Raw genomic sequence first — 26,700 nt, forward strand, 5'->3', positions numbered from 1 at the left:
TCCTGGGAAAGAGAGAGGGGTGGGGACAGAGCCAGGGGTGTGGACAGACAGAGCCAGGGGTGTGCTGCTGGGCTGGGGGGCAGAGTCATGGGGGTGCTGCTGGGCTGGGGGGGAAGGATGGGAGCTCTGCTGCTGCCTTGGTGCCTGTTCTGTAAGAGGCCCCAGAACCCCTGAGAGCCCTGAGAGGCTCCAGAGCATCTGGGACCCCTAAGAGGCCCTAGAGCCCTAAGAGGCCCCAGAGCCCCTGGAAGCTTTAAGAGGTTCCAGAGGCCATGGGAGCCCTAAGAGGCCCCGGAGCCCCTCGGAGTCCTAAGAGACCCTGGAGCCCTGAGAGGCTCAGGAGCCCCTGGGAGCCCTGAGAGGCCCTGGAGCCCTGAGAGGCTCTGGAGCCCCTGGGAGCCCTAAGAGGCTCAGGAGCCCCTGGGTGCTGTGCCATTTCACCACCAGGCTCTGCCCTCACTGCCTTGCCTCTGGGGAGATGGCAGCAGGTCTTGGAGGCACCCAAACCCTTCTGGTCTTTTCCCCTCCAGAGCCAGGCAGGGACAGCCCTGGAGCAGCAGGCAGCAGCTCCCTGTCCCATCACCTCCACCCTGGGAGCAGCTGAGCGAGGAGCTGTGTCCCCAGTCTGTGTGAGGCACGTGGCACCCCCCCTGTACAGTGTATAGTGTGTACATAGAGCTCTGTGTGTGCCTGGGGAGCAGCTCCAGGGTGGCTGGGGGACCCAAAGCACTGGTGTATAGTGGGAGAGAATAGTTTAAAAGAAAAAAATTAAGCCAAACTGTGTCTTGTTTTGGGCTCCCAGGAGATTCACTGGGGATGGTGGGGCTCTGGGGAGCTGCTGCTGAGCCTGGCTGGCTGCTGGTGGCCCTCAGCGTGGGGGGTTCTCCAATCTGTGGAAGAACAGGGCTTTAAATGAGGGAGGAAGGGGGAAGGGGGGATAATGAGGCTTAGCTGGGGTACAGCAAGTAGCCTCGAGCTTTGTACTAGATTCAAAGGGGGGAGAGGGTAAAATTCAAGGAGATACAGAGGGATCATCTGTCATCTAAGGGCTTGGGGATGCTGAAATTCTATAAGACTGTAGGGAAAGACCCCTGAAGTGTCCCATAGGAACTTCTGGGGACTCCTCAGAGGGAGGTAGTAGTGCTGATCCCACTTCCAGAACTTTCTAATGTCCCTCTAGGAAGCACTGGAGGGAAAACTTCAGGTTCCTCCCAGAGGTTTGAGAAGGGGGGAGCTCCTCAGGAAGGGTGGTGAGTGAAAAAGCCCAGCTGAAGTGTCTTTACACCAACACACACAGCTTGGGTAACGAGCAGGAGGAGCTGGAACCGGTGATGTTACTGGAAAATAGTGAGCCAGCTGCTACCACAGAAACATGGTGGGATGAGTCCCACAGCTGGAGCACCCCTCTGGAAGGGGATCACCTTTTTTGGAGGGACAGGCTGGGTAGGAAGGGTGGAGGAGTTCACAGGATTGGAAAAGCCCTTTAAGATCATCGAGTCCAACCATCCCTGTCCTGTGCTGCCCCAGCTCCCTGAGCACCTCATCTCCCCCCTGTTAAACACCCCCAGGGCTGGGGACTCAGCCCCCTCCCTGGGCAGCCTGTGCCACAGCCCCACAACTCTGCCAGGGAAGAACTTTGCCCTCCCAGCTGAGCTGACCCTGCCCTGGGGCAGCTTCAGCCCATTGCCCCTTGGCCCAGCTCCTGGCCCCTGGCTGCAGAGACCATCGCCCACCTCTCTGCACCCTCCTGGCAGGGCAGGGGAGGTGGGGAGAAGGGCTCCCCTCAGCCTCCTCTTCTCCAGGCTCAGCACCCCCAGCTCCCTCAGCTGCTCCTCACAGGATTTGCCCTCCAGCCCCTTCCCCAGCCTGGTTGCCCTTCTCTGCACTCGCTCCAGGACCCCCATGTCCTTCTGGTGCTGAGGAGCCCAGAACTGGACCCAGCACTCCAGCTGCAGCCTCCCCAGTGCCCAGCCCAGGGGCACAAGCCCCTCCCCAGCCCTCCTGGCCACGCTGGCTCTGACACAAGCCAGGCTGCCCTTGGCCTTCCTGGCCCCCCGGGCACACTGCTGGCTCCTGCTCAGGCTGAGCTCACCCCACACCCCCAGGTCCTTCCCCCAGCAGCTCTCCAGCCGCTCTGCCCCAGCCTGGAGCTCTGCTGGGGGTTGTTGTGTCCCATGGGCAGGACTCTGCCCTTGGCCCTATTGAACCTCATCCCCTTGGGCTCAGCCCATGGCTCCAGCCTGGCCAGACCCCTCTGAAGACCCTCCCCACCCTCAGGCAGACCCACACATCCTCCCAGCTCAGTGTCACCCCCAAACTGACTGAGGGAACATCCAATCCCTTCACCCAGGTCACTGATAAAGATGTTGAACAGAACTGGCCCCAGGACTGAGCCCTGGGGGTGCCCCTGGTGAGCAGCCTCCAGCTGGGGTTTGGAGTTGCCCTCTGTGTTAACAAGTGGCTGGACTCAGGAGCTCCCTCTGGGAAGGGGCCAGGAGCAGGGTGAGAGCCTGTGGGTGAGAATTAGGGATGGGACTGACAAAGGACAGGTGGTGAGAGGGGTCTGCTACAGCCCACCTGATCCAGGAGAGATGCTGCAGAGGCTTTACCTCCTTCAGCTGCAGGAGGCATCGAGTTCCCAGACACTGATCCTGATGGAGGGACTTTAACCACCTGGATATCTGCTGGGACAACCCCACAGGGAGCTGCAAGAGACCCAGGAGCCTCCTGGAGTCTGCAGATGACAACTGTCTGGTTCAGGTATCAGACAGACAGCCCAGAGGTGATGCTGGACCTGGTGCTCACCAACGTGGGGGAGACTATTCAAGGTGTTAAGGTTGGAGACAGCCTGGGCTGCAGTGACCATGCCCTGGCTGAGTTTGTGATCTCAAGGAAGATGGGCCTGGCAAAGGGTGGGATCAGGACCCTGAACTCCAGGAGAGCAAACTTGAGGCTGTTTAAGGACTTGTTGGCCAAGATCTCCTGGGAGGTGGTCCTCAGAGACAGAAATGTTGAGGACAGGTGGCTGCTCTTTAAGGATGCCTTTCTGAGAGCTCAAGAGCTCTCTGTCCCTCTGAGTAAGAAAGGGGGCAGGAGACCAGCATGGCTGGGCAAGGACCTGCTGGCCAAACTGAGGGAAAAGAAAGGCAAATACAAGCTCTGGAAACAAGGGGGTGTTGCCTGGAAAGAAGCCAGGGATGCTGGATTCCCAGCTTACATACAGTTTTGGCTCTGCCCTCCAAAAAACACCAAGTCAGGAGTCCAAAAAGCACACAAAAATCCATCAAGAGGCTGGGAAAGTACAGCCAGCTCTTCCTTTGATGCTCTGGATTCAGAAGATCTCAAACAACTTGGACTGGTTTTGTCCATCCATTAGAGGATGAGGGTTTCACACCCCCTCCCAGAGCAGTCAGGGGGTTTGGATCCATCTCCCAGAGCTGGAGAGGAAAATTAGGACTTTAAACCAACACAGCCACTGTTAATCTCACCTCTGTTTCCAGAGGGGTGTGATTTAGAGACTTCCAAGAGCTCACAGAGCTGAAGCAGCTCCTGCTCATGGGATCACACGTGCTGTGCTGGTGCAAACACGTACTAAAGGGGTGCTCAGAGCTCCCCTCTCCTGCTGAACCAAGGGGGGAGGATCGATTTTCAGGCTCCCAAGTGCATGAGGCAGGAGCCATCGCTCTGCACAATGTTCTTCTTTCATGGAGAGGTAAAGAGTGGGGATGGGGACAAGGAGGAGAGGACTTGGGCCACCAAGAGCCGACCACAGGGCTGTGTGAGCCACGTGTGAAGCTGAAGGTGGCACTTGGAATCAGAGAATCCCAGACTGAGCTGGGGGACCCCACGGGTCCCAGAGCTCCAACCCCCCTGCCACAGGCAGGGACACCAACCTCCAGGCCTGGAGCTACACAAGGGTGCCCAGGGCCCCAGCCAACCTGGCCTTGAACACCCCCAGGGATGGGGCACCCACCCCCTCTCTGGGCAGCCCCTTCCAGCCCCTCACCACTCTCTCTGCAAAGAACTTCCCCCTGATATCTCCTCTTCCTCTTCCCTCCTCCAGCTTCACTCCAGCCCCTTGTCCTGCCAGTCTCTGCCCTTTAACAAGCCCATTCCCCTCCTGTTCCTGGGGTCCCTTCAGGGACTGGAAGGTGCAATGAGGTCCCCCCACAGCCTTCTCTTCTCCAGGCTGACCCAGCCCAGCTCCCTCAGCCTCTCTCCATAGGGGAGCTGCTCCAGCCCTCTGAGCATCCCCATGGCTCCTCTGACCCCTCTCCAACAGTCCCACATCTTTCTTGTACTGCATTTCCATGATGCTGCCACACCAAACTCCCTTCCAAGTTGTGTTTATCTTGTATTTAGTTTATCTGGCCACCAACCAGCAGCACCCCTTGGTATCTACAGCCCCAAGAGGCAGGTCAGCTTCCCAAGGGTGCAAGGGAAGAAGAGCAGGGACAAAAAGGAGGCCCCTATAGCTCCCACTTTAGCCTCAGGCCACCCAAAGAAATACTGTCCCCCTTGAGAAGTGGTGCTGCTGTTCCACAGAAAGCCAAGAGCTCTGACCCAGGAGGACAAGCTGCTTCCTTCAAAATCAACACACCTACAGCTGAAGCAACAAGAAGTCTTCCAGAAGCAGGATCAAGCCAGGCTGCCCAGGGAGGGGCTGAGCCCCCAGCCCTGGGGGTGTTGAACAGAGGGGAGATGAGGTGCTGAGAGATCTGGGGCAGCACAGGGTGGGAACAGTTGGATTTGATGCTCTTACAGGTCTCTTCCAACCTTGTGATGCTGTGAAACCACCACAGAGCAGCTCTCTGCAGCCATAGTGAGGAACAAAGGAGAAAAAAGGACAGTTAGAAAACAAACCTTCAGGACCAGAAGGAAGATAAAGAGAAGAAACTGGTTATTTTCTCCTCTTTAGGAGCTTTAGGAGACACACAACTGTTCCCCAAACTACCCAGGAGTAAACAGAGCTGCCAGGTCAGCGCCACGCCGGGCGTTAGCCCAAAGACATCTTTATTACAAAGAGTTCATTAATATAAATTAAAAAGGAAAAGGAAAAACCCAAACCCACCCTCCCTCCACTGAATCCTCTCTCAACCCTCTCTCCAACACTTTGGCAAAGCTGCTGAGCAGCTGCATCTCCACCAACCACCACCAGTTTTGGCTCTCAGAGGATTTCAGGCTTGTTCACACGTTGTCCTGCTCTGGGCACGGCCCAGGAGTAACTTTACAGACACAAATTCCTTTGTCTGGACTGTGAGTTTCTACTGGTGATGGGTTTTACTACCAGTTTCCTCCCTCCCCTATGAAATCAGGTCTATCACCTCTGTCCTGACGCCGTGTCTACACGTCAGCCTTGCCCAAGGGACACCGTTCCAGCTCCCCCAGCCTCACCCAGCACTGGGTTTTCCCTCTGTGGGTTCCTAAAAGGACAAAGGGGCTGCACTGCTCAGGGTTCCCAGAACCTGGAGGTTCCTTTATTCAGCAGCAGAAGACATCACTGCTTATTTCCAAGGCCTGTTCTGGAGGCTGGTCCTTCTGAGGGGCCGAGCGGTGAGGGGGCCCACGGTGCCGGCGGTGCTGGGGAGGCTTGGGGTGCTCCTCACTGCTGTCACCTTGGACTCATGGCCTGAAGAACCATGGCTGAGACGGCCTGGAGGGGGAAAAAGAGTCAATAAAGGCTAATTAGAAGATGTGATGGAGCACAAGGATGGGGTGACTGCATCAGTGGACACAGGTGACACCCGTTGCTTTGCCTATCTGGACTTTCGTAAAGCCTTTGAGACAGTCCCCTCCCCAGCATCCTTCCTTCCTTCCATCCATCCTTCCATCCATCCTTCCATCCATCCATCCATCCATCCATCCAGCCAGCCATCCAGCCAGCCATCCAGCCAGCCAGCCAGCCAGCCAGCCTTCTCTTCCCCCCCAGCATCCATCCAGCCAGCCAGCCTTCTCTTCCCCCCCCAGCATCCATCCATCCATCCATCCATCCATCCATCCATCCATCCTTCTCTTCTCCCCAGCATCCATCCATCCATCTATCTATCTATCCAGCCTTCTCTTCCCCCCAGCATCCATCCATCCATCCATCTATCCATCCAGCCTTCTCTTCCCCCCAGCATCCATCCATCCATCCATCTATCCATCCAGCCTTCTCTTCCCCCCCAGCATCCATCCATCCATCCATCTATCCATCCAGCCTTCTCTTCCCCCCCAGCATCCATCCATCCATCTATCTATCTATCCAGCCTTCTCTTCCCCCCCAGCATCCATCCATCCATCTATCTATCTATCTATCCAGCCTTCTCTTCCCCCCCAGCATCCATCCATCCATCTATCTATCCAGCCTTCTCTTCTCCCCAGCATCCTTCCTTCCTTCCATCCATCCTTCCATCCATCCATCCATCCAGCCAGCCAGCCTTCTCTTCCCCCCCAGCATCCATCCATCCATCCTTCTTTTCCCCCCCCAGCATCCATCCATCCATCCATCCATCCATCCATCCATCCATCCATCCATCCATCCATCCAGCCTTCTCTTCCCCCCCAGCATCCATCCATCCATCCAGCCTTCTCTTCCCCCCCAGCATCCATCCATCCATCCAGCCTTCTCTTCCCCCCCAGCATCCATCCATCCATCCAGCCTTCTCTTCCCCCCCAGCATCCATCCATCCATCTATCTATCCAGCCTTCTCTTCTCCCCAGCATCCATCCATCCATCCATCCATCCAGCCTTCTCTTCCCCCCCAGCATCCATCCATCCATCCTTCTTTTCCCCCCCCAGCATCCATCCATCCATCCAGCCAGCCAGCCAGCCAGCCAGCCAGCCAGCCTTCTCTTCCCCCCCAGCATCCATCCAACCATCCAGCCTTCTCTTCCCCCCCCAGCATCCATCCATCCATCCAGCCTTCTCTTCCCCCCCAGCATCCATCCAACCATCCAGCCTTCTCTTCCCCCCCAGCATCCATCCATCCATCCAGCCTTCTCTTCCCCCCCAGCATCCATCCATCCATCCAGCCTTCTCTTCCCCCCCCCCCCAGCATCCATCCATCAATCCAGCCTTCTCTTCTCCTCCAGCATCCATCCATCCATCCATCCATCCATCCATCCATCCATCCATCCATCCATCCATCCATCCACCCACCCACCCACCCAGCCTTCTCTTCCCCCCCCCAGCATCCATCCATCCACCCAGCCTTCTCTTCTCCCCCAGCATCCATCCCTCCCTCCCTCCCTCCCCAAAGAATCCTCCCTTCTCTCCCCCCAGCAGCCTCCTCTCTAAACTGGCGAGAGGAGGATTTGGTGGGTGGATAAGGAGCTGTTGGATGGTGGCAGCCAGGGAGTAGATGTCCATGGCTCCATGTCCAGTGGGTCCCTCAGGGGCATGTGCTGGGACTGGCTCTGTTCAGCATCCTCAGCAGTGACAGTTTGTGGGTGGCACCAAGCTGGGGGTGCAGTTGACAGGCCAGAAGGATGGGATGGCACCCAGAGGGACCTGAGAAGGGGGCCCAGGGGAACCTCAGGAGGCTCAAGAAGGCCAAGTGCAGGGTCCTGCACCTGGGTAGGGACAATCCTCATTACCAGTACAGGCTGGGAGGGAATGTGCTGGAGAGCAGCTCTGCAGAGGAGGACTGGGAGGTGCTGGGGGATGAGAAGCTGCACATGAGCTGACAGTGAGCTCTCACAGCCCAGAAGGGCAACCCCATCCTGGGCTGCATCCCAGGAGTGTGGGCAGCAGATGGAGAGGGGATTGTCCCCTCTGCTCTGCTCTGGGGAGACCCCACCTGCAGTGCTGGGTCCAGCGCTGGAGCCCTCAGCACAAGAAGGACATGGAGCTGTTTGGGCACATCCAGAGGAGCCACAAACATGACCCAAGGGCTGGAGCAGCTCTGCTGTGAAGCCAGGCTGGGAGAGCTGGGCTGGTCCAGCCTGGAGCAGAGAAGGCTCTGGGGGACCTTACAGCCCCTTCCAGTCCCTGAAGGAGCTACAAGGAAGCTGGGGAGGGACTTTTTAGGCTGGGCTGGAGTGACAGGACAAGGGGTGATGGGTTTAAATTGGAAGGGGGGGGATGTAAATTGGATATTAGGAAGAAATTCTTCCCTCTGAGGGGGTGAGGCCCTGGCACAGGGTGCCCAGGGAGGGAAGTGGTGGCTGCCCCTTCCCTGGAGGTGTCCAAGGCCGGGTTGGATGGGACCTTGAGCAGCCTGGGCTGGTGAGGGGTGTTGGGATGGTGAGGGGGTTGGGCTCAAGATCTACAGAAAGTGGCTGTAACATTACTGCTGGGGCCCTGGGCAACCTTGTGTAGCTCCAGGCCTGGAGGTTGGTGTCCCTGCCTGTGGCAGGGGGGTTGGAGCTCTGGGACCCTTGGGGTCCCTCCCAACCCAAACCAGTCTGGGATTCTGGGATTCCTGGAGTCTTACTGGCAGCATCTGAAGGAATGTGCTCCTCTTCCAGGTAGTACTTGATCTTCTGTAGATCCTCTGCTGAAAATCTCCATTTATTCTCAGCAGGTGCTGGTGGTGCTTTGGGAAAGGTCTTTTTTCGGGCAGACCCAGTGGGAGCTGACAGCTGGCAGGACACGGGGAGCGAGCCGGTGATCAGACCTTCTGGAATCTTCTGAGCAAGGACCTTCAGGCCTGCAGACATGGAGATCAGAGTCACAGAATCAGAGGGGTTGGAAGGGACCTCCAGAGATCATGGGGTCCAACCCCCTGCCAAAGCAGGGTCCCTAGGACAGGTCACACAGGTCGGTGTCCAGATGGGGCTGGAATCTCTCCAGAGAAGGAGACTCCACACCCCCTGGGCAGCCTGTCCCAGGGCTCCCTCACCCTCACTGGGAAGAAGTTCTGCCCCACATTGGGGGGGAACTCCCTGTGCTCCAACTTGAGCCCATCACCCCTTGTCCTGTCCCCACAGACACTGAGCAGAGGCTGCCCATGGCCCCCTGGGTCCCACCCTTCAGCTCTTGAGAACCAGTGATCAGATCCCCTCTCAGGCTTCTTCTCTCCTGGCTGAGCAGCCCCAGCTCCCTCAGCCTCTCCTCCCAGGGGAGATGCTCCAGGCCTTTCAGCATCTCTGTCCCTCCTCTGGACTCTCTCCAGGAGATCCCTGGCTTTTCTATCCCAGGGAGCCCAGAACTGGACACAACACTCCAGGTGGGGCCTGAGCAGGGCAGAGCAGAGGGGGAGGATCCCCTCCTGTCACCTGCTGCCCACACTCCTCCTGATGCCCCCAGGATCCCATTGTCTCTCTCAGTCCCCAGGTCACTCTGCTGGCTCATGGCCACCCTGTCACCCACCAGCACCCCCAGGTCCTTCTCCACAGAGCTCCTCTCCAGCAGCTCCCCCCAGCCTGTCCTGATTCCAGCCCTTATTCCTTCCCAGGTGCCAGACTCTCCACTTGCTCTTGTTGAACCTCATCTGGTTTCTCCCTGCCCAGCTCTGCAGCCTGGCCAGGTCTCTCTGGATGGCAGCACAGTGTCCTGTGTGGCACCCACTCCTCCCAGCTCTGCATCATCAGCACTTGCTGAGGGTGGATGCTGTTCCCTCAGCAAGGTCCTCAATGAAGATATTAAACAGGACCCAACACAAGCCCTGGGGATCACAGGTTACCAGTTCCCACCAGCTGAGATCAGTGATTTTACCACTCACAAAACACTCAGTGGAACCCAACACCCAGCTCTTTCCCACCTCCAGCTCACACAAACCTCACTCTCTGCTCTCCAGCTCCTCACCCAAGATCTCAGGGAGTTCTGCCCAACCCCACTTACCTCCAGATAACATGAAGAGGTTCTCAAAGCCCCTCTCACACATGGTGGTTGCAGCCTGGCTGGCTAATCGCTCATCATTGTCATACAAGATGATGATTTTTCCATGTGCATTTTTCTGGCAGGTGGAAGAGTTAAGGACCTGGGAAGGTGAGCACTGGGACCTTTTAGAAAGTAAAAAAAAAGGGAGACCAACAGACAGGGCTGGAGTCTGAGAGACTCCCTGCTTGATTTAGGAGTACCAGCAGGAATGATTTCCCCTTCACTTGTGCTTTAAAACCCATTTCTCAGAAGCTGAGGCTTGCTGGATGCTGGAAGGACACAGCCCCTGCAGCAAGTGTCCACCAGTGTTTTAGTCACAGTCACAGAACCACCTTCTTTGACAGACTCCCCACTCCAATTTGGTTAATTCTCAGCCTAATCCTAGTTGATAATCCTCTTTCTGTCCTCAAGAGAGACACCAATCCTCATCACAGTGCTGAGAGGAAGCCAAAGGATTTGATAAACATCCCCCCTCCCACCCCAAGACACCCAGCTCTCCAGCAGCAGTGAGGGACAGATGCTCAAGTAGCACAGCTTGGCCTTCCAGCAGCCAAAAATCCCAAGAAATGCCAAATTCAGGCAGCTCCCACCAGTGTCTAGGAGCTTCACAGCCTCAAGGAGCTAGAAGTTGGCACCTGATGGTGGAGGCAGCAGGTTAATGACAGCCAGTGTGAAGGATGCTCCTTGAAAGCCCCTTTTTGCTGGTTAAGCATCATCTCCACCACAGCAACTGTAGTGCCAACTGGTTTGGGAAGCTCCCACCATCACCACCCCCCCTCCTGCCCCCACAGCTGCTTTTTGTTCCAGTAAAGGATACATATTCCAGAATACTGTTTGTGTAGGGGTTCATGGTTCTAGACAGCGTTGCAATGGGGTAGGAGTAAGCTGCAGAGGAGGGGAGAAGAAAGGAGGTCACACAGCAGCTGAGGACCTGGAATACAGCTGGGACATCTGACAGAGGTTGGTAGACTTCAAACCCCACTGAATAAGGGATTGAACATGAGGTTGGTCCCCTCATCCTTTTCCAGGAAGGATGGATGGACTGAGAGTGTGGCCAGCTCTGGAGCCCTCAGCACAAGAAGAATGTGGACCTGTTGGAGAACATCTAGAGGAGCCACAAACATGACCCAAGGGCTGGAGCAGCTCTGCTGTGAAGCCAGGCTGGGAGAGCTGGGCTGGGTCAGCCTGGAGAAGAGAAGGCTCTGGGGGGACCTTACAGCCCCTTCCAGTCCCTGAAAGGTGCCTGTAGGAAGCTGGGGAAGAACTGCTCCAGAGGGCATGGGGTGATGGGATGAGGGGTGATGGTTTAAACTGGGAAAGGGGTGATTGAGGTTGGGGATTAGGGAAAAGTTCTTCCCTCTGAGGGTGGTGGATCCCTGGCCCAGGGTGCCCAAAGACGTGGGGGAGGCTCCATCCCTGGAGACATCCAAGGTCAGGGTGGATGGGGCTCTGAGCACCCTGCTCTAGTGAAGATGTCCCTGCTCACTGCAGGGTGGGGCTGGGTGGCCTTGGAAGGTCCCTTCCCACCCAACACATGACCCCAGCTGAGACCAGGCTGCTCTGGGCCTCTGGCCTCCTCACCTCCAACGATGTGACACTGGTCATAGGCCTCTCTGTCCCGTACATCCAGCAGCAGGAAGGGGCAGTCAGGGTAAGGGGTGTCCTTAGCTGGGGCATCCACCTTCTTGGGACTGTCCTTGTCTATATCCAGTTCACCAACACCACTTATCACACTGCAAGAGGAAAGGAAAGAGGAGGTTATGGTGCAAGCTCTCCAGGTGCTTCTGTACCTCTTCACCAAGTCAGAGTGCTCTCTCCCATCAACTGTTCCCATAGCACATCCACCTCCCAGTGCAACCAGACACCACAGAGGAAAGGACAGAGGTTTCTCCAGGCTTTCTGGTACTTCCTGAGAGTTGGATTTCATTTTTGTCACTATAAAAATGAACAGAGAGAGACAGGACAAGGGGCAAAGGCTTCAAGTTCTCAATATCTGAAGGGTGGGACACAGGGGGCCATGGGCAGCCTCTGCTCAGTGTCTGTGGGGACAGGACAAGGGGTGATGGGCTCAAGTTGGAGCACAGGGAGTTCCCCCCCAATCTGGGGCAGAACTTCTTCCCAGTGAGGGTGAGGGAGCCCTGGGACAGGCTGCCCAGGGGGTGTGGAGTCTCCTTCTCTGGAGAGATTCCAGCCCCATCTGGACACCGACCTGTGTGACCTGTCCTAGGGACCCTGCTTTGGCAGGGGGTTGCACCCCATGATCTCTGGGGGTCCCTTCCAACCCCTGTGGACATACTGTACACTCCTGGACCAGCCAAGTCCAGGAGTTTTAATCAATGTCCTAATTGACTCTGGAACAAGGGGAAGTAATTCCATGAAGCTGACAACCTTGGGATCTCAGCAAGTCAGGCACAAGAAGGACCTGTCAGTCTCTGGCCAAGAAAACAGGTAGCAGGAAGACCCCATTAGAGGAAGCTTTGAGAAGGAAAGGGTTTGGAAATTGGACTCTCAATCAAGGCACAAGCCATTAAGATGACCAGGAAGGGACATCACTGAGTCTACCACAACAGTTTATAATGTGGGTTCTTGAACCCAGGTGACCTGGATCAAATCCCACACTGCTATTTGGACAATCATCCATCAGCAGAGGGGTGGCAGCAGGGACAGGGAGGGGATTGTCCCTCTCTGCTCTGCCCTGTGAGGCCCCAGCTGGAGTCCTGTGGCCAGAGCTGGGGCCCCAGGACAAGAGGGATGTGGGACTCTTGGGGAGGGGTCAGAGGAGCCATGAAGATGATCAGGGGGCTGGAGCAGCTCCCCTGTGGAGAGAGGCTGAAGGAGCTGGGCTGGGTCAGCCTGGAGAAGAGAAGGCTGTGGGGGGACCTCATTGCATCTTCCAGTCCCTGAAGGGACCCCAGGAACAGGAGGGGAATGGGCTTGTTAAAGGGCAGAGACTGGCAGGACAAGGGGGCTGGAGTGAAGCTGGAGGAGGGAAGGGGGAGATGAGATATTGGGGGGAAGTTCTTTGCAGAGAGAGTGGTGAGGGGCTGGAAGGGGCTGCCCAGAGAGGGGGTGGGTGCCCCATCCCTGGGGCTGTTCAAGGCCAGGTTGGCTGGGGCCCTGGGCAACCTTGTGTAGCTCCAGGCCTGGAGGTTGGTGTCCCTGCCTGTGGCAGGGGGTTGGAGCTCTGTGACCCTTGGGGTCCCTTCCAACCCAGACCAGTCTGGGATTCTATGATCAAGTGACAACAGTGTTGGGTTCCAGCTGGAAAACAAACTCCTTCAGGCAGGAAAACCTGCCAACCCTCCCTCCTGCTCACATCCCCAGACCTTCAAAATCAGGCTTTAAAGAGAAATGCACTACAAAGGCACTTTGCAGCACTCTAAAATAACTAGCTGGATAAAGATAATGATCTTCTAAGCCAGGAAGGGAACTGTGTGTTACTGTCAGGCACCTCTGCAGCGTGGACCGGTAGGATTCCCCAGCTCCTGGGCTGTTGAGGAACAGGATGGGACTGGGTGATCCATCAGGACTTCCTTTCCCATTTGTTCCTGGGGTGAGTTCAGCATCTGCATCTGGAGCAGGAGAATCACCATCTGGGGAGAGAGAACGGGGTGTAAAGAGTTAAAAGGCCAGAGGAAATAACCAAGTGGGTTTTAAGCCTGGTTTCTATTCTTAGAAGAAAGCAAATCTCAAGGGCAGCCTTAGCTTCATCCTCTTAGAAGAATGATTTGCCAAGAGCTTCACATTAAAGACCAATAAAGAGCCAGGTGATTTTAAGGGCTCCAGATCTCATTTCAACAATTCAGTAGAAAAAAATGAATTATTCATCCACAATATCTACTGTGTTCCTACAAAGGACTTGGCAGCATGAGCCCTTTCTTAATTAGGAGCCTTTGGGTTTATCATAGAATCCCAGCCTGGTCTGGGTTGGAAGGGACCCCAAGGGTCCCAGAGCTCCAACCCCCCTGCCACAGGCAGGGACACCAACCTCCAGGCCTGGAGCTACACAAGGGTGCCCAGGGCCCCAGCCAACCTGGCCTTGGACACCCCCAGGGATGGGGCACCCACCCCCTCTCTGGGCAGCCCCTTCCAGCCCCTCACCACTCTCTCTGCAAAGAACTTCCCCCCAATATCTCCTCTCCCCCTTCCCTCCTCCAGCTTCACTCCAGCCCCCTTGTCCTGCCAGTCTCTGCCCTTTAACAAGCCCATTCCCCTCCTGCTCCTCTGCTCCCTTCAGGGACTGGAAGGTGCAATGAGGTCCCCCCACAGCCTTCTCTTCTCCAGGCTGACCCAGCCCAGCTCCTTCAGCCTCTCTCCATAGGGGAGCTGCTCCAGCCCCCTGAGCATCTTCATGGCTCCTCTGACCCCTCTCCAACAGCCCCACATCTGTCTTGTATTGCAGACCCCAGCTCTGGCCACAGGACTCCAGCTGGGGCCTCACAGGGCAGAGCAGAGAGGGAAAATCCCCTCCCTGTCCCTGCTGCCACCCCTCTGCTGATGCAGTGGTTCTGTTCCCAAAGTGGAATGGTTACAAGCCACATGTTATTCCCTCCCTCCCCTCAACTCTGATTAATAGACTGGCTGGACACTCAGGACACAGATCCCCACATGACAGAGATCTACAGCTCTTTCTCTTTGTCCTCACAATAAATGTTGTTACCTTCTAGCTTGTGGATCTCCTCATTTGTCACTTCTAAGGTTTCATCAGATAGAGAGGCAACCTGAATGACCTGCAGGAAACAAAAGACAGCAGGGATCAGCTCAAGGAAAAACAAGCCCTGAGCCAAAGTCTGTTTAGCTGAATGCAGCTTTTCCTGGGCTGCAAGAGCACAGACAGGCATGTCTGTGATGCCTGAAGGGGAACTGTGGCCTGGGATTGAACAAGGGTGGTGGGCAAAAGAGGAAGAAGACCTCTCAACCTCAGGGTAAAGCAAAGCCAGATGTGCTGTGCTGGGAATACTGGATATAAGAATGTTTCCTGATGTTGGTTCCATCAGCAGAGGGGTGGCAGCAGGGACAGGGAGGGGATTGTCCCTCTCTGCTCTGCCCTGTGAGGCCCCAGCTGGAGTCCTGTGTCCAGAGCTGGGGCCCCAGGACAAGAAAGATGTGGGACTGTTGGAGAGGGGGCAGAGGAGCCACAGAGATGATCAGGGGGCTGGAGCAGCTCCCCTATGGAGAGAGGCTGAGGGAGCTGGGCTGGGTCAGCCTGGAGAAGAGGAGGCTGAGGGGAGACCTTATTTCTCTCTCCAGCTCCCTGGAAGGAGGTTGTGGGGAGCTGGGGCTCAGCCTCTGCTCACAGATACCCAGTGACAGGACAAGAGGGAATGGCTGCCAGTTGCACCAGGGGAGGTTCAGGTTAGAAATGAGGAGAAATTTCTTCTCCAAAAGAGCAGCTGGGCATTGGAAGGGGCTGCCCAGGGAGGTGGTGGAGTCACTGTCCCTCAGGGTGTCCAAGGAAAGGCTGGATGAGCTACTCAGGGACATGGTTCAGTAGTATAGGAGGTAGGGGGACGGTTGGGCTGGATGATTTTGGAGGTGTTTTCCATCCTCAATGACTCTGTAATTACACATTCAGACTTCATAACTACCCAGAAAACTTTAGACAAATGAAAACCACCATTCCCAAAAGCCAAGAGGCTCTTTCAGAGGCCAGAGAGGGAACTGTACATACCAGCTGGGCCAAAGTTGTGACTTTGAGTCTTTTGAACAGCTCGTCCTTCTTATATCTGTAATCTGAAAAAACAGAAGAGACCAAAGTCAAATGGCAATTACCACCCAGCTTTTGCAAATCCAGGGCTGTGGGCTTAGTCCCAGCTCTTCTCAAAGGCTCTTCTCCAACAAGGCAGGGGTTGGGGCACTAAGCTTGTGCTGAAGGATCTGAGTGGCCAACCTGAAGGCTCTGTGAGGGTAAAATGGTTATAAAGAGCAACCTCACCCAGCTGTGATTACAGAGGGCAGATTTGGTTGCTTTTAGACTCAAATTGATGCTATGTTGTGTTTTCTGCACTCACCAAGGGAAGGAGAGTTCCACAAATACATCACTGCCCAGGAGCCAGCAGTGTGCCCAGGGGGCCAGGAAGGCCAAGGGCATCCTGGCTTGTGTCAGAGCCAGCGTGGCCAGGAGGGCTGGGGAGGGGATTGTGCCCCTGGGCTGGGCACTGGGGAGGCTGCAGCTGGAGTGCTGGGTCCAGTTCTGGGCTCCTCAGCACCAGAAGGACACGGGGGTCCTGGAGCGAGTGCAGAGAAGGGCAACCAGGCTGGGGAAGGGGCTGGAGGGCAAATCCTCTGAGGAGCAGCTGAGGGAGCTGGGGGTGTTGAGCCTGGAGAAGAGGAGGCTGAGGGGAGCCCTTCTCCCCACCTCCCCTGCCCTGGCAGGAGGGTGCAGAGAGGTGGGCGATGGTCTCTGCAGCCAGGGGCCAGGAGCTGGGCCAAGGGGCAATGGGCTCAAGCTGCCCCAGGGCAGGGTCAGCTCAGCTGGGAGGGCAAAGTTCTTCCCTGGCAGAGTTGTGGGGCTGTGGCACAGGCTGCCCAGGGAGGGGGCTGAGTCCCCAGCCCTGGGGGTGTTGAACAGAGGGGAGATGAGGTGCTCAGGGAGCTGGTTCAGCACAGGACAGGGATGGTTGGACTTGATGCTCTTAAAGGTCTTTTCCAGCCCTGTGATTCTGATCCTCAGCTTGCTATGGCTGTGACACCTCTCCAGCCACAAGGTTTAATTGACCTGAACTCTTAATTCCTAGAAATTACAGCAGACTCAGAGCACAGGGGCACTTTAGCTCCAGATGTGTCTTTTTACCTTTTGAGGATGCTGGAAGGGGCTGCCCAGAGAGGGGGTGGGTGCCCCATCCCTGGGGGTGTTCCAGGCCAGGTTGGCTGGGGCCCTGGGCAACCTTGTGTAGCTCCAGGCCTGGAGGTTGGTGTCCCTGCCTGTGTCAGGGGGGTTGGAGCTCTGTGACCCTTGGGGTCCCTCCCAGCCCAACCCAGTCAGGGATTCTGGGATTCAAATCCTAAACCAAACACCTACATCTGGTCCTACTGATTCAACCACTCTGGGTTTTCCTACTTGCCCTGAGAAGCCAATTCCACCTCCTACCCTTTGCTGGCAGGGATATGTAAAGGAGCAGTGGATCAGCACAGCTACCAGCTCAAAATCCCTCCTAATTACTATGGAGGAAGGGAACTAATTGGGTTTTAAGCCTGCAGACAAAGCTCAGGCAGCAGGGAAGCTGAGCAGCCTGTCAGAAGGGCTGGCAAAGCACCAGAGTGGGGATTAGGGGAGCTGAGTGAGTGCTGAGAGGGATGGGGGGCTGATGGCTCACAGGTACTCAGGGTGTACAAGGAGCAGGAGCAGAGAAACCTCCCAGGGTGAAACAAGAGGCTGGAGGCAGCAGGAGGGAGAAGCCAAGAGGAGAATCAGGGGGAAGGTCTCGGTGGGAGAGGCACGGCTGGAGAGGGAGGAGGAGGAGGAGGAGGTGTGGGGGGAGGGCAGCCCGCAGGGGCAGGGCAGGAGCCCAGCACAGGGGCTGCGGCTGCGCCCTGCACGCGGGTCCCGAGGGGAGATCTGCCCGGGCTCGGAGCTGCACAGAGAGCGACCCTCTCCCCACCCCTCTAATCCCTCTCTGCCCCCTGCGCCCTCTCACCCCTCTCTCCACCCCTGCCCTCTCCCCCCTGCCCTCTCCCCTCCTTCCCTCTCTGCTCCCCACCTGCCCTCTCCCCTCCCCTCCTCCCCTCTCCCCTCCTCCCCTCTCCTCCTCTCCCCTCCCCACCTGCCCTCTCCCCTCCCCTCCTCCCCTCTCCCCTCCCCTCCTCTCCCCACCTGCCCTCTCCCCTCCCCTCCCCTCCTCCCCCCACCTGCCCTCTCCCCTCCCCTCCTCCCCTGTCCCCACCTGCCCTCTCCCCTCCCCTCCTCCCCTGTCCCCACCTGCCCTCTCCCCTCCCCTCCTCCCCTGTCCCCACCTGCCCTCTCCCCTCCCCTCCTCCCCTCTCCCCACCTGCCCTCTCCCCTCCCCTCCTCCCCTCTCCCCACCTGCCCTCTCCCCTCCCCTCCTCCCCTCTCCCCACCTGCCCTCTCCCCTCCCCTCCTCCCCTCTCCCCACCTGCCCTCTCCCCTCCCCTCCTCCCCTCTCCCCACCTGCCCTCTCCCCTCCCCTCCTCCCCTCTCCTCACCTGCCCTCTCCCCTCCCCTCCTCCCCTCTTCCCACCTGCCCTCTCCCCTCCCCTCCTCCCCTCTCCCCACCTGCCCTCTCCCCTCCCCTCCTCCCCTCTCCCCACCTGCCCTCTCCCCTCCCCTCCTCCCCTCTCCCCACCTGCCCTCTCCCCTCCCCTCCTCCCCTCTCCCCACCTGCCCTCTCCCCCTGCCCTCTCTCCCCTCTCCCCCTGCCCTCTCTCCTCCCCTCTCCCCACCTACCCTCTCCCCTCCCCTCCTCCCCTCTCCCCTCTCCACCTGCCCTCTCTCCCCTCTCCACCTGCCCTCTCTCCTCCCCTCTCCCCCCGCCCTTTCCCCCTGCCCCCTCCCCACCCCCTCATCCCTGCCCCCTCTTCCCCCTGTCCCCCCCGTCCCCCTCTCCTCCCCACCCTCTCACCCCTGCCCCATCTCCTCCCCTGCCCCCTCTTCCCCCTCTCCCCCCCTCCTCCCACTGCCCCCCCCCTCTGCCCCCTCTCCCTCCCCTCCTTCCCCTCTCTCCCCCCCTTTCTAGGCTTGGAAGCCCCAGCTTATTGAACACACCAACCAATCTAACCCACTTCCACCCTCTGCATGTCCCCAACAGTTTCAGCAGCTGCAGGAGGACCCCCTGAACTACAGCAGAGGACAGAGAACAACCCCAGCCAGCCAGCAGCTCTAACCCCCCTGAACCCATCTGCTGAACACCCCATGGCTTGGCCAAGGGAAGCTGAGGGAGGAGGAGGAGGAGGAGGAGGAAGGGCTCCTGGCCATATTCCTCTAACCCCCACCCACACAGATGAACAAACACCCCCAACCACCCCAAAATGAGCTCATGGGAGGGCTGAAGCTGAGGTGTGTGTAGAGATGGAGCCTGAGATCCCTTCCCAAAGTGAGTGGTGATCATGCTCCTCCCAACACACCTCCTGGCTCAGCCAAGGGGCACATGAAGGTGGCAGAACAGCCCCAAAAAGAGAAATGAGGAGCTTTTATCTCTGGGCTTTCCTAAATTCCCATCCTTCCCTCTTAAATACACTCCCTGAGGAGGCAGCCCAATTCATTTCCAGCCCTGCAGAGCCAGCAAATTCAACATTTCACCCTAGAATTCCTTGTTTTTAGGCTGCAAAGCAACATCTTTCCACTGCACAACTTGTCTCCCCAAGAAACATCCCACCCAACCCCAGGCAGTGCACTGCAGCTCACACCAGAGCCCTCCCACCCTTTGTGGGAGGTAGAAACTGCTCATCAATTCCACTCCAGAATGCCAATTAAGTAGGAAATGACCTTTGATGACCTTGCAAAGTCTCAATTCTCTTCCATACAGCTCATCCCACCTGCCCAGTATAAATCCTGTGAGCAGCTGAAGGGCTGAAACACCCCAGGAATAGCCCCCCTACCCCCCAAAAAAAGCCCTTCAGGCACAGGAAGAGCAAGAAATAAATGAAATTGAGGAGGGTAAATAGAAGCAGCAAGGCTGCTGCACTGCTGGATGCACATACAAACACCCACAAAGCCAGACTGGTGTTGCAATGCTTGTGCCATGCTGCTGGCAGGTGGTTTCTTCCCACCTCAAGCAAGGATTATTGACTCCAGAACCAGCCTTTCTGACCCAAATCTTGCCTTTCAGCACCCAAAATTGTTGTCTAGTGATGAGAAAAAAACCCAAACCAGGAGCAGTTGTTATTCTAAAGCCCAAAGCAGAGCAGCCTGATGAGGATGCCCACACACACCACCCAGCAGTTATCAGTTGCAGTCAGAAGCACAACATACCCAGTTCAGTCCTGGATGGTCCAGAGGGGGTTTCTGACATTCTTTTTCCTTTCAGGGAGCTGGTTTGAAGCTGTTAATTATCATGGGTTCAAGGCTGTGGCTCCTCAGGGCTTCAGCACCAAGCCAAGCAACACCAGGGGAAGGGAAGAGACTTTGGTGCCTCTCCTCCAAAGGACAAGTGGTTGCAGTTCCAGGTCTCTTTATCATTTTGGATTCCAGGGTTGGTGGTATTAAGCCTCCCCCCCCTTCTTCTCTCACATTACACAAGAGACAGAGAGTTGTCTGTGCTGGGTATTTAGAGTTGTGTTCAACTGGTGTCATCTATCCATGAGAAATCAAGGGGGAGAAGTTTCTACACCACCCAGGAAGACAAGGTGTCTATTCAGCTAGACACAATGAGAAGGTTTCTAGTGGAATCCAGAACCAGGGTTAAACAAAAGAACCTTCCCCCCCTCTTCCCTGTGAAAGGAAACCAGCCTCACAACACAGGCTGAGAAGCAACAAGCCCCACACAACAGGATTGTCAGAGGAGATAAACCCCCTTGGCATAGCCAGCCCCTGAAATCTCAGCCAGCCAACAGTGTGTTTGGGAAAGCAAAGCTCATTTCTCTTTGGGTTTTCCCCCCTCCCACCCAAATTTTCAGGGTGTTTGAAGAGAGAAAAGGCAGCACCACAAAAGCAGCCAGCAACAAAGAGGTAATTCTGCACCAAGCCAAGTGGAGAGGCATTGGTGGGGTGGATGAGCAGGACCTCCCTTGGAATCTGCAGGTTATCATCTCAGGAGGGATGCAGTGAGCAGGTCTAAGACCTGTAAACAACATACAAAATCCTAATGAGGATTAATTAATCCTCATTCATGTAGAGAGGGGTTTTTTTTTTATCATTCCAGTTGCTAAGTGTGGGTTTTCACAGCTTCCCTGGCTTGCTGTGTGAGAGTATTTCCAGCTACTGCCTGGGTTAAAGTAGGAAATCTGAGTGAGGATGTTTTAAAAGCACCTATTTTCAGCAGGAAAAGTGGCCAAAAAATCAAGAAATTAATTATCTTTTCATTAGCCAGGATGATTCCAAGGCTTCTACATCAGTGTTTAGTTCTGGTGAAGCCAAGGAGCTCCCCAGGAATGAGTTTGTTGTCTTCCTATCTCAGAGTGTCCTCAGGCTACAGTTCTACAGCAGTGAAAATCTCAAGCTCAATCATTTTGTAACCTGAAAGTGAAAGAAAAGCCTCAGAAACACAGTCTGAGACTTTCTAGATGAGTCCAACCTGCATTTCTTAATCCAGAGAGTTTCTTCTCCCCCTGGTTTCTGTTCAACACCAAAATTCAGCCAAAGAAGGATCTGGAAAGACTCTTAGACCTGCCTGTCCTGTGGAATCTTAGATTAAATCTTAAATTAAGTACTGTGAGAGACAGAGAAACAAGGCACAGGGTGAAGGGGAACACATCCAGCAAAGAATCAAGGCAGAAGCACCCTGCCAGCACACTGCTGCCCATCTCCACAGCTCACACCAGTAAAGGGCTGGAGGAATTACTGGAGCAGGGACTCCTGAGCAAGCAGGGAGCCTGGGATTTGAGCCCCAGTTTTAAACCCAGCCCAAGTTGTGGTCTGGTCCTCCCCAGATACTCACTTCTTTTGATTTCTTCCAACTTCTCAGTGTATTTTGTCAAACTGCTTCCTGCAACAAGGGAAAAAAAAGGCCCATCAGATCATTACAGGGGGGTTAATTAGTTGTTTTCTCCAGCACTCTTAAAGGAAACAACCCCAATAATTAGACTATGATCCAAATGCTCATCATGGATCTGCCTTTGTCACAACAGTAGAGGCAGCTGTGAAGTGAGAAGCACCATGATTGTCCCCTGAGTGCTTTTCTCTCACAGGGAATGCTGAGCTAAACAGCCACAGCAAAGGATCTGCTGCACCCCAGTTGCCAAATGTCTGAGGGAACAAGCAGTGTGCCAAAGCTAAAGCATCCACACAGGGGAGGGGGGGTCTCTGTCAATGCTGGTGAGCAGGAGGAGCTCAGATCTTCTCTTCTCCCAGTGTTCATAGAGTCCCAGAGTGGTCTGGGTTGGAAGGGACCCCAAGGGTCCCAGAGCACCAACCCCCCTGCCACAGGCAGGGACACCAACCTCCAGGCCTGGAGCTGCACAAGGTTGCCCAGGGCCCCAGCCAACCTGGCCTTGAACACCCCCAGGGATGGGGCACCCACCCCTTCTCTGGGCAGCCCCTTCCAGTCCCTCACCACTCTCTCTGCAAAGAACTTCCCCCCAATATCTCCTCTCCCCCTTCCCTCCTCCAGCTTCACTCCATCCCCTTGTCCTGCCAGTCTCTGCCCTTTAACAAGCCCATTCCCCTCCTGTTCCTGGGGTCCCTTCAGGGACTGGAAGGTGCAACGAGGTCCCCCCACAGCCTTCTCTTCTCCAGGCTGATCCAGCCCAGCTCCCTCAGCCTCTCTCCATAGGGGAGCTGCTCCAGCCCCCTGATCATCTTCATGGCTCCTCTGACCCCTCTCCAACAGTCCCACATCTTTCCTGTCCTGGGGCCCCAGCTCTGGCCACAGGACTCCAGCTGGGGCCTCACAGGGCAGAGCAGAGAGGGACAATCCCCTCCCTGTCCCTGCTGCCACCCCTCTGCTGATGGAGCCCAGGATCCCATCACCCTTCTGAGCCATCTCAACTCAAAAGCATAACTTGTTTTGATGATGTTTTGGAGAACCAAGTCATCACCTACAGCAAGTCACTACCTAAACCTCAGCACATCACTGAGCTTTGTTGGGGAGCCAAAATCAAGACTGTGGTGTTCAAATCCAGCTCCCAGTGCCAAGCTGCCCCTTCCCTGACATTCTTGCACTGATCACAGAAAGATCTTTAAGATCATCAATCTTATGAGGAGCAGCTGAGGGAGCTGGGGGTGCTGAGCCTGGAGAAGAGGAGGCTGAGGGGAGCCCTTCTCCCCACCTCCCCTGCCCTGCCAGGAGGGTGCAGAGAGGTGGGCGATGGTCTCTGCAGCCAGGGGCCAGGAGCTGGGCCAAGGGGCAATGGGCTCAAGCTGCCCCAGGGCAGGGTCAGCTCAGCTTGGGAGGGCAAAGTTCTTCCCTGGCAGAGTTGTGGGGCTGTGGCACAGGCTGCCCAGGGAGGGGGCTGAGTCCCCAGCCCTGGGGGTGTTGAACAGGGGGGAGATGAGGTGCCCAGGGAGCTGGGGCAGCACAGGATGGGATTGGTTGGACTTGATGCTCTTAAAGGTCTTTTCCAACCTGGTGATCCACTGCTTCCAGTGTCAGGCTGCCCCTTCCCTGACATCACAGGATTACCAGGTTGGAAAAGACCTTTAAGATCATTGAGTCCAACCACAGCTACTACAGGCAGGTGCTAATAAAAAATTCAACCTCTTTAACAACAAAAACACCCCAAAGCCACCCCCCACCACCCCCTCAAATCATTGTCTCCCTTCACACTCTCATCAAGATAACTGTTGACACAAGCACAGCACCCATATAGATCTCCAGGAGTTGGGATTCCTCAGGGAACTGTTGCAGCAGAGCCCATGACAGACCACAAGGGCAACAGGATTTCCCAGAACCACAGCATTTCAGGGGTTGGAAGTGACCTCCAGAGATCATCAAGCCCCACAGCCCATTTCTGAGAGCCCTGCACAGCTCCCAGGGTGAAGCAGCAGCTCAGGGCAGTGGCTGTTCCCACCCTCTGGGGGGTTTTTTGGGTGCTCCCCCCAGAGGAGGGTCACTCACCAGTGTCAAGGCGGGTTTTGACGTGCTGGTACCTGGGGTTGGCAGGGATGCGCCTGGTTAGATACTGCAATGAAAGGGGAGAGGTAAGGGGGGGGTCAGGGCAGCACCAGCTCCCTTCAAAGGCAGCAGCCACAAAGGGCAAGGGGGCTTTGGCAGAGCTCAGAGGCCAGGGGTGCCCCCACAACACCCACCCTGTTCCCAGGAGGTGGGAAGGAGCCCTGGTTCTCCAGCCCCACATCAAACCCCCCCAACCAAGGGGAGGTTCCCTCTCAGCTAGAGGCAGGGAGCCTGCCCCCCTCCACATCCACCCCCCACCCCCAGTTCTGCCTCATGAGGCTGCACGGGAGCTCTGAGGGTCCCTCACGGCCCCGGGGGCCCCTCAATAACCCTCAGGGCCCCTCAAGGTCCCGAGGGTCCCTCACAGCCCCTCAAGAACCCTCACGGCCCCTCAAGGTCCCGAGGGTCCCTCACAGCCCCTCAAGGTCCCGAGGGTCCCTCACAGCCCCTCAAGCACCCTCACGGCCCCTCAAGAACCCTCACCGCCCCCCAAGACCCCTCACAGCCCCCTCACAGCACCCCAAGAACCCTCAAGAGCCCCTCACGGCCCCTCATGGCCCCCCAAGAACCCCTCATGGCCCCTCACAGCCCCTCAAGGTCCCGAGGGTCCCCCACGGCCTCTCAAGACCCCCTCATGGCCCCTCAAGAACCCCTCACGGCACCAAGGGTCCCTCACAGCCCCTGACAGCCCCTCAAGAACCCTCACGGCCCCTCAAGAACCCCTCATGGCCCCCCAAGAATCCCTCATGGCCCCCCAAGAGACCTCAAGATCCCGAGGGTCCCTCATGGACCCCTCACGGGCCCCTCAAGGTCCCGAGGGTCCCCCACAGCCTCTCAAGACCCCTCATGGCCCCTCAAGAGCCCTTCACGGCACCAAGGGTCCCTCACGGCCCCTCAAGAACTCTCACAGCCCCTCAAGAACCCCTCACGGCACCAAGGGTCTCTCATGACCCCTCAAGAGCCCCTCATGAACCCCTCACGGCCCCTCACGGCACCAAGGGTCCCTCATGGTCCCTCACGGCCCCTCAAGAACCCCTCATGCCCCCTCAAGAACCCCTCACGGCACCAAGGGTCCCTCATGGCCCCTCAAGAACCCTCACGGCCCCTCAAGAAACCCTCAAGAACCCCTCACGGCCCCTCAAGACCCCCTCACAGCACCAAGGGTCCCTCATGGCCCCTCAAGAACCCTCACGGCCCCAAGGGTCTCTCATGACCCCTCACGGCCCCTCAAGAACCCCTCAAGAACCCCTCACAGCCCCTCAAGAACCCCTCACGACCTCTCACTGCCCCTCAAGACCCCTCACAGTCCCTCAAGGCCCCCCAAGAACCCTCACGGCACCCCAAGGCCCCTCAAGAACCCCCCACGGCACCAAGGGTCCCTTATGGCCCCTCACGAGCCCTCACGGCCCCCAGGGGCGCCTCACGAGCCCTCAAGGCCCCGAGCCGCCCCTCACGGCCCCGGGCGGCCGCCCCTCTCAGGAGAGGAGGCCGAGGCCGCCGCCGCCGCTCCCCGGCCCCCGCTGTCAGGCTCCCCCCGCGCCCCGCCCGTGAAGCGAAGGGCCCATCCCGGCCCGGCCCCGCGTCTCACCTGCGGGTCCCCGAAGCTCCTCACGCCCGACATCCCCCCGCACCGCCACAACGGCCCCGGCCACACCGCCCGCCTCTCGCTCCGGTCTCCCCACCCCGCAACTACCTCAGCCCCGATTGGCTGCTGGCTGTGGGCGCGGCCAATCGGACGGCGCGTAAGGGCGCGAGTGGCCGGCGGGGGCTGCCGGCCGTCGCCTGGCAACGGGGGACGCCGCGGCCGCAGGCGCTTGCGACGCGCGGGAAGAGGGAGGGCGGGAAGAGGGAGGGCGGGAAGAGGGAGGGCGGGAGGGCGGGAAGAGGGAGGGCGGGAGGGCGGTCGGCGCATGCGCAGGGAGGGGGGGGCGGGCCCCGCCTTCGGAGCGCCGTGCCGGCGCGCGGCCGCGGCACCTGGGGCAGGTGAGGCGCGAGTGGCTTCCCCCACCCCCTCCACTCCCTCCTCCCTCCTCCCCCCCCCCCCCAGCCTCGCGGCTCGGCCCCGCCCACCGCGGGGAGGGGGCGCGCGGCGGGGTGGGGGGGGGGTCGTGGCCCGCGGGGGCGCGCGCTGCCCTGAGGCGGCGGCGGGGGGGCGGGGCTTGTCCGAGGGGGCGGGGCTAACGGCGCAGTGGGGGGGCTGAGGCGCCGCCCCCCGCTGCCCTGTGAGACACCCCCCCCCCCCCGTAGCCCCTCAGAGCCCCAGAGGGGCACGTGTACCCCCCCGGGGCACTTACATGGCCCTAGTGCCACCTCAGACCCCCAGAGGGGCCCCCACTCTCCCCCTCAGACCCCCAGAGGGGCCCATGTGCCCCCTCAGATCCCCCTCAGAGCACTTAGGGGGTCCTACTCCCCCCTCAGACCCCCCAGAGGGCCCCCACTCTTCCCCTCAGACCCTTAGAGGGGCCCATGTCCTCCCCTCAGTTCCTCCTCAGAGTACTTAGGGGGCCATAGTCCCCCCTCAGATCCCCAGAGTGGACTACATCCTCCCTCAGATCCCCCTCAGAGCACTTATGGGGCCTATGTCCCACCTCAGAGGGCCAGAGGGGCCCCACTTTCCCCCTCAGACTCTCAGAGGGGCCCATGTCCTCCCCTCAGAACCCCCTCAGAGCTCTTATGGGGCCCATGTCCCCCCTCAGACCCCCAGAGGGGCCTATGTGTCCCCCTCAGATCCCCCTCAGAGCTCTTAGGGGGCCATAGTCCCCCCTGAGATCCCCAGAGTGGACTACATCCTCCCTCAGATCCCCTTCAGAGCACTTAGGGGGCCTTAGTCCCCCCTCAGACCCTCAGAGGGGCCCATGTCCCCCCTCAGTTCCCCCTCAGAGCACTTATGGGGCTTGTGTCCCACCTCAGACCCCCAGAGGGGTCCCAACATCCCCCCTCAGTACCTATGGGGCCCAAGTCGCCCTTCAGACCCTCAGAGGGGCCCATGTCCTCCCCTCAGTTCCCCCTCAGAGCACTTAGGGGGCCACAGTCCCCCCTCAGATCCCCAGAGGGGCCTCCATCCTCCCTCAGATTCCCTCAGAGCCCCAGAGGGGCCCATGTGCCCCCCTCAGTTCCCCCTCAGGGCACTTACGGGGCTTGTGTCCCACCTCAGACCCCCAGAAGGGC

At 57.8% G+C, this 26,700-nt stretch overlaps 1 protein-coding gene across 1 annotated transcript; it reads right to left on the reverse strand.

Annotated features, from left to right (window-relative positions):
* Positions 1–5,093: 5,093 nt before the first annotated feature.
* On the reverse strand, positions 5,094–25,444 carry CEP41 (centrosomal protein 41; the record flags this gene model as incomplete). The annotated part of the gene is made up of 11 exons (XM_084279226.1): positions 5,094–5,653; positions 8,418–8,633; positions 9,767–9,881; positions 10,623–10,690; positions 11,387–11,538; positions 13,257–13,398; positions 14,466–14,535; positions 15,477–15,538; positions 21,358–21,405; positions 23,476–23,539; positions 25,121–25,444. The coding sequence occupies 11 exons, from the start codon at positions 25,442–25,444 to the stop codon at positions 5,505–5,507; spliced, it is 1,410 nt and encodes a 469-aa protein (XP_084135352.1). The 3' UTR covers positions 5,094–5,504.
* Positions 25,445–26,700: the final 1,256 nt, after the last annotated feature.

Source organism: Gallinula chloropus (assembly GCF_964237585.1).
Source record: "Gallinula chloropus genome assembly, chromosome: 1".
NCBI lineage: Eukaryota > Metazoa > Chordata > Aves > Gruiformes > Rallidae > Gallinula > Gallinula chloropus.